The sequence below is a fragment of the Aotus nancymaae genome, unplaced genomic scaffold (genome assembly GCF_030222135.1).
Source record: "Aotus nancymaae isolate 86718 unplaced genomic scaffold, 86718_ANA_hifiasm-v0.15.2.pri h1tg000008l, whole genome shotgun sequence".
Taxonomy (NCBI): domain Eukaryota; kingdom Metazoa; phylum Chordata; class Mammalia; order Primates; family Aotidae; genus Aotus; species Aotus nancymaae.
In genome coordinates, this window is record NW_026988419.1 from 25,498,556 (window position 1) to 25,511,514 (window position 12,959).

The following is a 12,959-nucleotide window of genomic DNA, read 5'->3' on the forward strand; positions in this document are numbered from 1 at the left end:
TGAAACTCCATCTCAAAAAGAAAAGAAAAGAAAAGAAAGTTGCAGAAATACATGGGCTTAGGATAATATTGGCAATGATGCTTCTTTTAGTGATTTAGTTACAGAGCTCCTTAGTTTGTAACAAGGTAACAAGATTGAGAGGCAGAGTGGTTATGAGCGTAGATTTGGAAGCCAGACTTACTAGGAATTCAAACCCCAGTTCCACCACTTTTGGGCCGTATGATCCTGGACACAACCTCTGGGTATTTCAGTTTTCTCATTTGTGAAAGGGGAATTTATATTTTAGGGTTAAAAAGATTTAAAGGATTGACTCAGGTTAAGGCAAAGTTAAGGTAAGTAAGACAATGAGGAAGCAGTGTTCAGACATGGAATGAAAGATTGAGAGGTTAGATTTTCAAATTTGTATCTGCATAAGAATCATTTGGGGTTCATGTTAAAAATGTCAGTTCCCGGGGCCCCAGCCCCAGGAATTGAGATTCAGTAGCTCTGGGACCCAATAAGCTATTTTTTAAAATAATAAGCTTTTAATTTTGGAATAATTTTAGATTTACCAAAAGTTGCCAAAATGAGTTTCTGTATGCCCCTTACGCATTTCCCCTGATGTTAACATTTGTTAAAACTAAGCAGTTAATGTTGGCACATTACTATTAACTGAAGACTTCATCAGATTTTCCACTAACGTTCTCTATCTGTTCCAGGATCCAGTGCAGGAACCACATTGCATTTAGAGAAGCTTTGTTTTTCACAGGCACTTTTAGCTGATGAGAGACAGGTGGGTTAGGGACCACATCGTGAGAAACACTGGGGCATTTAAGGAACTGGACAAAAATGACTGCATCCCCAAATTGGGGAGATGAATGCAATTTTAAAGCAGAAGGGAATAAAGTAGTGGAAAGGGTGGATAAAGAAGGTTGATTTTAGAGTTAGAGATGGAATCCTCTCCACCAGATGAGAACAGTTACTTTAAAGAAGGCATCGAATGCCAGAGGAAATAGTAGGTTTTGGAAGGCGCAGATGCCACTTAGTCCGCAGCCTACATTGAGGATACATGACTAGGGTTGTGAGCAGGTGAGGAGAACGAATAAGGGCAGTAAGTTAGGAACAGCTGTTCTGGGGAACACAGATGGGCTCAAGTAGGTGATGAAACGGAATTGCAAGAGACCTGTGAGCCTGATGAAGCCTGCATGTCCTGGAACGTGCATGTCCTGGAACCTGGAACCAATGCTTTGGCAGCAGGTCACAGTGACCAACATCAAGCATTGCCACATTGGGTCATGGTGAGACCGGGATGATTTTGTTGAGGGAGGGTCCTAAAGATCTTCATCTAAGAGTGAAGCAGGGGTTGGAAGATGAGGTGCATAAAACACTTGAAGCTCCGCCTTTGTCAGAGACAGTTCTTACACTGAGGAGACACGGGAGCCACCAGCTTGGGGGTAGCAGGTAAGCATTTATAGAATTGAAGTTAAGAAGATGAAGCAACGGATTTTTTTTTTTTTTTTTTAAGCTAGCAGTCTAATTTGGGAATCCTTTGAGGTCTTTTGAAGTAGATACTACTGATAGCTCATTGAAGACCTTAGGTTCTGGGACCATTACTGAATTTTCTAATGACATTGCAATTGCTTTACTCCCTTACAGAAGTTATAATAATCACTAAACCTGTCCCTTTTTAAAGACGACTGTTAACCTTTTTTCATTGAACTCAGTCAGGACTCCTATTAATTTCCATACCATTTCACTTTCACAGTCAGTTGTTCTTCCTGCACCCTAGATCTCCTAAACCACAAACTAATATTCTTAAAATTTATTTCATATTTAAGTGCATGTTCTCTCACTGGCCAAATAGTTCAATGGAAATTCCCTTAGAAACCAAACAGAATGCTCCTGTATACTCGGGGAGCAGGCTTCACTGAAGAGCTCCTAGATACTTGCTTCCTGGCACATCATCAGGCCCAGCCAGGTCTACAGATGGGTACGTAGGCAGAAGTTAGACTTTAAGGTAAAACAATCCTTAATCTGTTGAGAGGTGCTGGGTGCAATCTACAGATTCTGCATAGAAACTAGCACTTACTGGGAGATTTCTCTGCAAGCTGTCAGGTGCTTTTCCAAGTAGTACTATACTTAATAAGCCTGCTTGAGGCTGGCGTGGTGGCTCACACCTGTAATCCCAGCACTTTGAGAGGCCAAGGTGGGCAGATCACCTGAGATCAGGACTTTGAGACCAGCTTGGCCAACACGGTGAAACCCTGTCTCTACTAACAACACAAAAATTAGCCGGGCATGGTGGTGCACACCTGTAATCCCAGCTATTTGGGAGACTGAGGCAGAAGAATTGCTTGAACCTGGGAGGTGGAGGTTGTAGTGAGCCAAGATGATGCCACTGCACTCCAACCTGGGTGACAGAGCGAGACTCAGTTTCAAAAAAAAAAAAAAGAAAAAGTCTGCTTAAGAGTTCATCATAGCTATCTTAAATGTAGTTAGGGAGAAAGGCTGAGTGATGAAAGATTCTAGTTAACCTGCATACTGTAGCTAAACTAGTTTCTAGAAACACTGCATAGCCTGAACACAGAATCAAGACTGAATCTGTATTCTAATTAAAATTGGCTTTGGCTTTAAAAAGTAAAAAATAAAGGAATACTTAGAAATGCAGGAAAACTAGATCAAGAAATGAAACTTGAGCTGTTATAAGGCCAAGATATAGTGCTGTTGGATTTCAACAATATATAGACATACGGATTACATAAAGAGGAAATGTAAAAGAAAGGGCTAGGATAAAATTTCTCTTTAACCAGAAATACTGAGCCCTAAGTGGTCATCTTAGGGTGAACCACATGAAATTACCAAAAGGCAACCAAAAGGCCTATAAAAATGGCAATTTGGTTCAAATATGTCTTTCATTTTCTTAACTCTTCACCCCTCAGACTCCTACCAAATACTTTTCAGGTATTTGTCTTTTTCTTGTAATGAAGATGTGGAAGTTCAGTTCACAATACACCAAAGTTAGTATTTCATTGGGGTCTGTATTATAGTAGTTTTAAAAAATCTACAAATGGGCCGGGCGCGGTGGCTCATGCCTGTAATCCTAGCACTTTGGGAGGCTGAGGTGGGCTGATCATGAGGTCAGGGAGTTCGAGATCAGCCTGACCAACATTTTGAAACCCTATTAAATATACAAAATTTAGCCATGTCTCTGTTAAATATACAAAAATTAGCCGGGTGTAGTGGCACACACCTGTAATCCCAGCTACTCAGGAGGCTGAGGCAGGAGAATCGCTTGAACCTGGAAGGCAGAGGTTGCAGTGAGCTGAGATTGCGCCACTGCACTCCAGCCTGGGCGATAGAGCGAGACTCCATCTCAAAAGAAAAAAATACCTACAAATGAAAATAAATTTGAGTTTAGGTAATCAGATAGTCCTTTTATTTTTTCTTTTTTGAGACAAGAGTCTCACTCTGTCGTCCAGGCTAGAGTGCAGCGGTGCAATCTTGGCTCACTGCAACCTCCGCCTCCCTGGTTCAAGCAATTCTCCTACCTCAGCCTCCTGAGTAGCTGAGACTACAGCCACCCACCACCGTGCCCAGCCAATTTTTGTATTTTAGTGGAGACGGAGTTTCACGTTGGCCAGGCTGGTCTCAAACTCCCAACCTCAGGTGATCTGCCTGCCTTGGCCTCCCAAAGTGCTGGGATTACAGGCATGAGCCACAGCACCCGGCCAGATTTTTTTTTAAAGTCTTATGTTAGTGAACAAATCTTCCCTAGGTATAGAACTCTTGAGAAAAATGCCAGTTACCACCCCACTAGCAGCGTGGTTTCCATGCCCCCAGAACATTTGTCAGAGAACCTACCTGCTTTTTAGTGACATTTATATGGATTATCCTCAAGTGACCCAATTTCCCATTTATCAAAGTCGCTGTATTGCCTTCTAAAATCAAAGGAAGAGAGCAACTTTAGTGATACTTGTTTTACCAACTTGTTCAAGTCACAGATTCATGTCCAATGTTGCTCTTCCAAACTTTCTTTCAAACCTTTGACCACTCAGATGTCAGCATTTCTGCTTACTGGCATATCACAGGGTGCAAACCATCTTAAAAAGTGACCTGTGATAGATTTTTTTTCTAAGTTAAATTAGATCATTTATCCTAGTCAGCAACTTCTCAAGATATGTTGATCAGGTATTATTATTTTTGAGACAGTCTCATGCTGTCGCCCAGGCTGGAGTACAGTGGTGCAATCACAGTGATTCACTGTACTCTGTCTCTTGGGTTTAAGGGATTCTTGTACCTCAGCCTCCTGAGTAGCTAGGATTACAGGCGTGTGCCACCACGCCCTGCTAATGTTTGTGTAATTTTATTTACTTTTTGAGATGGAGTTGCACTGTGTTGCTCAGGCTGGAGTGCAGTGGTGGGATCTTGGTTCACTGCAACCTCTGTCTCCAGGGTTCAAGGGATTCACCTGCCTCAGCCTCCTGAGTAGCTGGGATTACAGGCACGCGTCACCATGCCTGGCCTTTTTTTTTTTTTTTTGTATTTTTAGCAGAGACAAGGTTTTACCATGTTCACCAGGCTGGTCTTGAACTCCTAACTTCATGTGATTTGCCTGCCTTGGTCTCCCAAAGTGCTGGGATTACAGGTGTGAGCCACCCCACCCTGTCTTCTTTGTAATTTTGAGACAAGGTTTTACCACGTTGGCCAGGCTGGTCTCAAATTCCTGGCCTCAAGTGATCCACCCGCCTTGAGCTCCCAAAGTGCTGGGATTACAGGCATGAGCCACCATGCCCGGCCATGATCATTTACTTAAGTATTTGACTTTAGGTAATGAAGATTTAAAGTGGATGAAAATATTGCAATACTATCAGGATTTAGTGAGAACTGCAAAAGCTGACCCAACAGTGATTTGGTATATTTTTAACTGAAATGTAAGCTTGAAAATACCGTGTTAAAGTCAAATTATGTGGCTTAAGACACCCTTTCAACAGCAACACAGATTCTAGTTCTGTCTTTCCATTCTTTCCTGTTTAACTGTTTGAAAACCTCAAATACCTCTTGTTCTAATTCTACACTATTCCTGTTATTTCCTTTCCCCTTGGTACATTTTACTTAATCTTAAATTCTAATGTGCTTTTCCCTCTCAGACGCTATAACCAACTATTCGAGATGCCATCTAATGCACTATGCCATTAAGTACCATGGCCAGTGATTTTAAGTGTAATAAATTATCTTCAGTTTGAAAAGAGCATATGCAAAAGAAACAGATTACTACATCTTAACTAGAGACCAACATAAATGGATCAAATCAACTTATGGTTGGTTTGAAAATGGTTTAAGACATACCAGGATTGACTTAAAACTAGGGTGGGCAGAGATGTAACATTATGTGAATAGAAGTGTTACAAACACACTAGCCATATTTTAATTAAAATAGAGTTTATTAGCTTTTCTTTTAATATAAACATAAGAAATAAAAACCACATAAATTGTAGCATTCTTTTCAAAATAAAACTGCAATCAATACTTGAATCTCCAAGCTCAGAACTCCATAAACAATTTTTTTTTGAGGTGGTAGATTGTAATATTTTTATACCATTATTTATCATTTGTGTGTCTGGCCTTTAAAAATGATGGAAACTGCAGCACAATATGATGTGAAGCACTGCTATATTAGAGGAAGTATTCCTGGCCCAGAAATGCTTTGTTTATAAGCAAGATTCCTAGGACTGTATTTGAGAAAGCAGGAGAAACAGATTTCACATCATTGAGAACACTGATCTCTTTTTAGTATTTCAAATTTAGGTGACATTGTTATCAGTCTCCTAAAGTTATTTGCTCATTGCCTTTTAAAGCCTGAAGTAAGAGTTCCTAAGGGCTATGTAAGTTACTTCTTAAATAGCAGTACTTAATGGGACACCTACAGCCTGGTAACATGTAGGATGATAAAACAGCTGTTCCTATCACCTTCTATCATTAGGGTCCAATTCCTTTTATTACATGTTAATTAACCCTGCTCTTCAAAATCTTCCTTTAAAGAAACTTCAGGGATCAAAGCATATAGAGCGCAGCCCTGCAAGTAACTTACTTTTAAAAAGAGGAGGGCATTTTATGGAGATAAAAGGTATTCCAAAAGTTTAGTGTAATTCTAAGCTTTGATACTTGTAGAAGTATAAATGCTACAAACCTTTACAAAACCTTGTTTGAATGGGTTTTTTTTTTTTTTCTTTTGAGACAGGGTCTGGATGTCACCCAGGCTGGAGGACAGGGGCATGATCATGGCCCATGCAGCCTTGACCTCCTGTGCTCAAGTGATCCTCTCACCTCAGCCTCCAGAGTAGCTGGGACTATAGACACATGCCACCATATCCAGCTAATTATTTTTATTATTTGTTTTACAGACAGGGTTTCACTATGTTGCTTAGTCTTGAATTCCCACACTCAAGCAATCCTCCCACCTCAACCTCCCAAGTACTGAGATTATAGGCGTGAATCACTATGCCCAACCCATTTCTTTCACATTTTTCATTTTTTTAAGACATGGGGTCTTGCTATAACATCCAGGTTGGAGTGTAGTAGCTATTCCTATAGGCACCATCATGGTACACTGTAGCCTTCAATACTTGACTTCAAGCAATCCTTTAGCCTCAGCCTTCCAAGGCGCTGGGACTATAGGCATGCACCACCACACCCAGCTTCATTTTGCAAATTTTGAATATAAAGCTTTTAATTTTTTCTTTCAGTCAGTATCTGCTATCTTCAAGAATGACTGAAACAAAAAATTAAAAGTTTAATATTCAGGAGACAAGTGCCGGGTATGCCTATAGTCCCAGCTACTCGTGTGGCTGAGGCTAGAAGGTAGCTTGAGGCCAGGAAGTTCTAGGCTGCAGTGCATTATGATTGCACCTGTGAACAGGCACTCACTTCAGCCTGGATGACACAGTAAGACCCCCTTCTCTTAAAAACTTTTAAAAAACACTTTCAAACAATGTCTTTTAAAGGTTTATAGCATTTATACTCATGCTGCAGTGCCTTGGAGGGCCCAAACTATATTAAAGCTTAAAACTGCTTTACTTTTTTTTGTCACTGAACCACCATGTTGGTTGGCATTATGAAAATATCTTTTAATACATTTATTTAACAAGAGAAAAATTATCAGAAAATGAGAAGCACCATTTATAGTTCACAAGAAATGCAACATGGACCCCAAGAGAAGTAGATATCAATAACTGATACTTCCTCTGTTTATGACCCCAAACATGCTAAAATGCCAAAGTAATGTTTGCAAAGAATATGAATGACAAATGTTATCCAGCAGCTTTTTGGTTTAAAATGATTGCCAATGACTAGCAGCTTCAGCGGTAAGAGTAGGGAGAAAGAACCCTAATACCTAACAATGCTGCAGTCTGCTCCTTAGTGGCTTTAGAGTCCCATGTTTCAATGGTAATACTGCATTGATTTTAAAGGCATATGCAGCAAAATGGAGGGGAGGGAGAAAAACTGGAAGAAACATAAAAGTTACATGGTTAGTGTCTTTAAAGTCTAAAAATTTAAACTATTGTTTAAAAAACCTTACATAGTTCACAGCTATCGGCCCACACAGTAAGCAAATATCTGTGTGTGGGATGGGAGCCTTCACTTTGGAGTGGTTTTTGTAACTCTGTTTACATTAAAAAGGACAGAAGAGTGTTTTGTTGCATTGACAAGGTCCCATTCTTTCCTATGGAGTATAATCCTTGTTGTCCATGAGTCTCCTGAATTCAAGATCTTTCCTGGGCCGGGCGAGGTGGCTCACGCCTGTAATCCCAGCACTTTGGGAGGCCGAGGAGGGTGGATCACGAGGTCAAGAGATCAAGACCATTCTGGTCAACATGGTGAAACCCCGTCTCTACTAAAAATACAAAAAAATTAGCTGGGCACGGAGGTGCGTGCCTGTAATCCCAGCTACTTAGGAGGCTGAGGCAGGAGAATTGCCTGATCCTAGGAGGGGGAGGTTGCGGCGAGCCGAGATCGCGCCATTGCACTCCAGCCTGGGTAACAAGAGCGAAACTCTGTCTCAAAAAAAAAAAAAGATCTTTCCTTTTGATGAAAACACTAATTTTGCTGGTTCTCGAGCAGGAAAGGTGATATTTCTTCAGTCTTTGTAGATGAAGGTCCCGTGACGTTATAACCTCTCATTTCTCCCTTTATTAAGAGAGGATGGCTTTAGAGCGCTGAATACCAATGAAGTTATCAGCGCTGAAAGACCTTCTCATAGCAGCTCTACACAAGTCTTTGTCTTCACACAATCTAGAAATAGCCTAGGAAAGTCAATCAGATAGAAAACAGGTACAATTTTAAAAAGGGTTCCCACCTTTAAAAAAGCACCATTGATGAAAGCCACACATGTAGACTCCTTTAGATAGTTCACAGTTACAGCTACTTTAGCTGTTTTACACTGCCAGGTTCTGGGGATGCTACTTTCTGCCAATTCACCAAAGTAATATCCCTTAAGGGCTATCATTACATTGCCAGAGAACAAAAGGGAATTTACTTTATTAAGTTATTAAAAAATTGGATTCCCAAAGATGTCAAAGATATTGTGATAGGCTCCTAACAACAACATCTGTTACCTGTGCACTTATTCCTCAAATATAACAAATATACACTTGTGCAAAAAAATTTTATTCAGCTATTCAAATTCTACCCAATCCTTATTAGCTATTATATATACTCAAAGTAAATTTTAATGAGGCAGGTGTGCACTGGACTACACTGGAACATATGAGAGGTCTAATGACTGAAGCACAAAAAGGTGCTACTTCACTTGCATGTTAATTATGGTAGAAATAGGTATTATTCTTTTTTTTCTCTCTCTCTTGAAATGGAGTTTTGCTTTTATTGCCCAGGCTGGAGTGCATGATGTGATCTCAGCTCACTGCAACCTTTACCTCCCGGGTTCAACAGATTCTCCAGCCTGTCTCCCGAATAGCTGGGATTACAGGCATATGCCACCATGCCCAACTAATTTTTTATATTTTTAGTAGAGACAGAGTTTCACCATGTTGGCCAGCTGGTCTCGAACTCCTGACCTCAGTGATCCACCTCATCCAGCCTAGAAATACATATTATTCTAAAGTACCACCAAGGTACCACGGAAAGTATCAGTTTAAAATATGTGTTCATTTCGGTTGTAATTCTGCTGTATACTCACCAAGCCATAAATATTACTTTGTCCCATAAAAGTTACCATTTCTGGATGGGCACAGTGGCTCATGCCTGTAATCCCAGCACTTTGGAAGGCTGAGGTGAAACCCTGTCTTTACTAAAAATACAAAAATTACCTGGGTGTGGTGGCAGGTACCCAGCTACTCAGGAGGCTGAGGCATGAGAATTGCTTGAACCCAGGAGGAGAGGCTGCAGTGAGCCAAGATCATGCCACTGCACTCCAGCCTGGGCAATAGACCGAGAACCTATCTCAAAAAGGAAAACAAAAAACAAAAAAGCAAATACTAGATGTAGGAAGTACATGGGTTTTTATTTTTTATTTATTTAATTTTTGAGATGGAGTCCCAGTCTGTCACCCAGGCTGGAGTGCAGTGGCACAATCTCAGCTCACTGCAACTTCCACCTCCCACGTTCAAGCGATTCTCCTGCCTCAGCCTCCTGAGTAGCTGGGATTACAGCTGCCTGCCACCATACCCATCTAATTTTTGTATTTTTTTCAATTGAGACAGGGTTTCACCATGTTTGCCAGGCTGGTCTCGAACTCCAGATCTCAAGTGATCTGCCTACCTTGGCCTCCCTAAGTGCTGGGATTACAGGCGTGAGCCACAGCGCCCGGCCCTTACATCCAGTATTTGAAACACCTGCACCCTATATAGTGAAGGGTAGAGGTCTCTTGGCTTAGCCACTAATCTTCTGTCTAAAAAACTTACGAGACTGCAATGTGATATATAAACAATGACATGAATTTGCAAACAGAATAAATAATTACAGTCAGGAGTGGCAAGTGAATTATGTCTGTAGATAAAATTAGGAATACAGTCACAAAGAATTTTTTTTTGAGATAGTCTCACTCCGTCACCCAGACTAGAGTGCAGTGGCATGATCTCAGCCCACTGCAACCTCCGCCTCCCAGTTTCAAGCAACACTCATGCCTCAGCCTCCCAAGTAGCTGGGATTACAGGCATGTGCCACCATGCCTAACTAATTTTTTTTTTTTTTTTTTTTTGTATTTTTAGTAGAGATGGGGGTCTCACCATGTTGGCCAGCGGCTGGTCTTGAACTTCTGACCTCAAGTGATCTGCCCACCTCAGCCTCCCAAAGTGCTGGGATTACGGGCATGAGCCACTGCACCCAGCTAAAAAAAATTATTCATGTATGATTATGTGAAAGGATAGAAGTTTAAAAGGAAACCCATTAAGAACAGATTAAATCTGATTTAAAATATTCTGAATTATGGTCACAGAAGAGGCAGTATGTATAATTTTTAAATAATGTTGATCCTTGTATAAACCATAAAAGACAAAGGAAATCTGATGCCAAAGGGCTAATAAGCTCTTCAGTGTGTTAGCTGATTTTAAAGCTTTCCATTTTCCTAATCACTACTTAATATGATTTAGTCACAGATGTTGGCTTTGGTGGCTGATGGAAAACCCCACTTAGTGACTTCACAGCCTTACCTCTAGGTTCTGTGCTCTTTCTTTGCTAAGAGGAGCAAATAGAAAATTCAGGTTGTTGTCATCTGCTAAGGAGCGAAGGTCAAAGTAGTATTTGGCATAAACACTGGCAGGAACATTAATATTAAACTGAAGAAGCTCCAAAAAATGCCTTTCCATTTCATTCCTGGAGGAGGAAGAACAGAACAGAACCAGCACAGGACAATGTTAGTCAACTGGGCTTTCAAAAATATCATTCTGAGCTACTAGAATGGCTCTAAACTCTGTTGTAAAATATAGGTTACCCAGATGCATTAACATACTAATGTTCACACAAGGTACAGTTACTTGTGGTTCCTTCTGCATCCCAGCACTCTGGGATTGGGATGAGGGTTGAAGGTTAAGGCCTCTGATGCACTTGTGCTGCTGACTCGGGCCTCATTCTTCAGAGTTCCATTAGTGCAGCTGTACAATTCATACTTCACGCTCACTCACAAGGCCCCACTATAGTGATCAGATGAAAGGAATGATGTATGCTGTTTATTAGCTCTGAAGAACTTGCAGACATTTTCACCGGGCTGATAACAGGAAGGGGCTTATTGAAGTGGAGAAGCACCAACAAAAGGAGTGGGCACATCACCACGGCAACAAATGGATCCATCGAGAGCCACTGCTATTATCTCTAAGGGGGAAAAACTCTTGAGGAAACAAGGATTCATCTCAAATAAATAAAATAAGCAAGCCACATTACAGGGGAAGGGAATCCTCTCCTCCTGTCCCAGTGCATGAGGCTATGTCAAAGGGCATAATGCAAGTTTCTGCTCACTTTAATATTATGAAGGTGAGAAATCATCACTATGACAGGGTAAGGATACTCTTCAAATTTTGGAAGGGAGAAGGATCAAAGGTGGATGTCTCAGCTAGACTAAACCCATTTTGATATGACTTCTGGTAGGTCACTGGATTTATAAACTCAGGCGTTATCTTCTGAGTTGGGAATGAAACCCTAAGGTGCTCGGAGTAGTCCTCAGCCACATGACCACAGAGCTGCCCTTGCCCAACGCTTAAGCAAATAAACATAAAATTAGAGAAAATCTTAACCACTTTCACAGTAATCTCTCTAAGGAGTTAACTGTATAAAAACGATAAATACCTGAACAACATATTTGGTTTCTTGGTTTTAAAATTTTAGTATTTTATCCACTGGCTAAGTCAACAAATGCTTGATGATCCCCTGTATGGAAGGCAGTTAGAATATGAGCAGAGATGTGGTTTTCTCATTTGCTGAGCTTAAAAACCCAACTGAACCTAATTCCAAAATTAATTTCCTGTTCATATGTCCAAAAGTCTATAGAAATGTAAATCAGATAATGTTTTGATAATCAGCTAATCAGGACTTAATTTACTGCAGTAATAAATGCACTTCACAATCCCTTTTATATTTTTTCCACTAATACATTTTAGTTGTGTAGAAATACAGTACTTCATAGGATTAACACATGTATTAATAGAGGTTTAATCACTGAAGAAAAGCATTATGCCCATAGAATATGCATCTTCTAGGCTTTTTGTTGTTTTTTAAATGGCTAGATGGCTGAATAGCATACCCTTTACAGGCAAAACAAACCGTCTGAATAGCAGCTGCTCAGTTTAACTTATTCTTTTAAAGGGAAATATATTCTAACATGACATGTAGATGTTGAAAAAGTTTAAGAAAAACCTGAAAGACACCAATATAAAATTTTTATATTTAGACTCAAAATGAGACCACTACAAATAGTCAACAGCAGAGGGATGACATTTGTTTAATATATAAATGTATATTAAACAGTTTGTTGAAATGCTTTGCAAAGATCATAAATAAAAGTAGCTTGTTAGTAGCAGAGCTCCTGGTGCTTCCCTGGGCATACACAAATAGCACTAGTCTTTGGAACTGGTCTTTTTGGAGCTGGCCCCTGCCACCGCTGGTCCTGAAGCTCACATCTGTAGAAACCTGCACATTTCCCAGTGTGTTCTCTGATCTTGGGTTTAGTACTAGAGTCCCAGCCAGTTCAGTTGCAGATTTTGAGAACATTTTAGCTGCCATCATGGTATGGCTAAGTGTTCATAATTATAAATTTTGCTTCCTTCAAGAAACTAGTTTGTAGACTGATGACAGCAGCGATCAAAGTCACTTTAGCTTCTGCAACTTCCAAAAGTACTTAGATTTGTTTCAGTTATTTGCTGTCACATCCTTTGCTAAAACGGCTACCAGCAATATCACCACGGCTGTTTGGTTTACATCATTAGTAAAGTGGTCAACTTCACCAAAAGCCACTTCAACAGCTACCACAATCAATG

General features: G+C 40.3%; 1 protein-coding gene across 4 annotated transcripts in view; it reads right to left on the reverse strand.

The window, feature by feature from the left end:
* Window positions 1–8,043: 8,043 nt before the first annotated feature.
* CCNYL1 (cyclin Y like 1) overlaps window positions 8,044–12,959 on the reverse strand; it is a 41,652-nt gene continuing 36,736 nt past the window's right edge. For 3 of the 4 annotated variants that reach the window (XM_012446283.2, XM_012446282.2, XM_064373099.1), the window contains 2 exons: window positions 10,644–10,806; window positions 8,044–8,279 (listed from right to left, as the gene is read on the reverse strand). In XM_012446283.2, the coding sequence (XP_012301706.1) occupies window positions 8,169–8,279; window positions 10,644–10,806 (274 nt within the window). In that variant the 3' untranslated portion in view covers window positions 8,044–8,168. Of the gene's footprint in view, window positions 8,280–10,220; window positions 10,322–10,643; window positions 10,807–12,959 lie in introns of all 4 variants that reach the window. The other variant, XR_010341417.1, reaches the window with a different exon arrangement.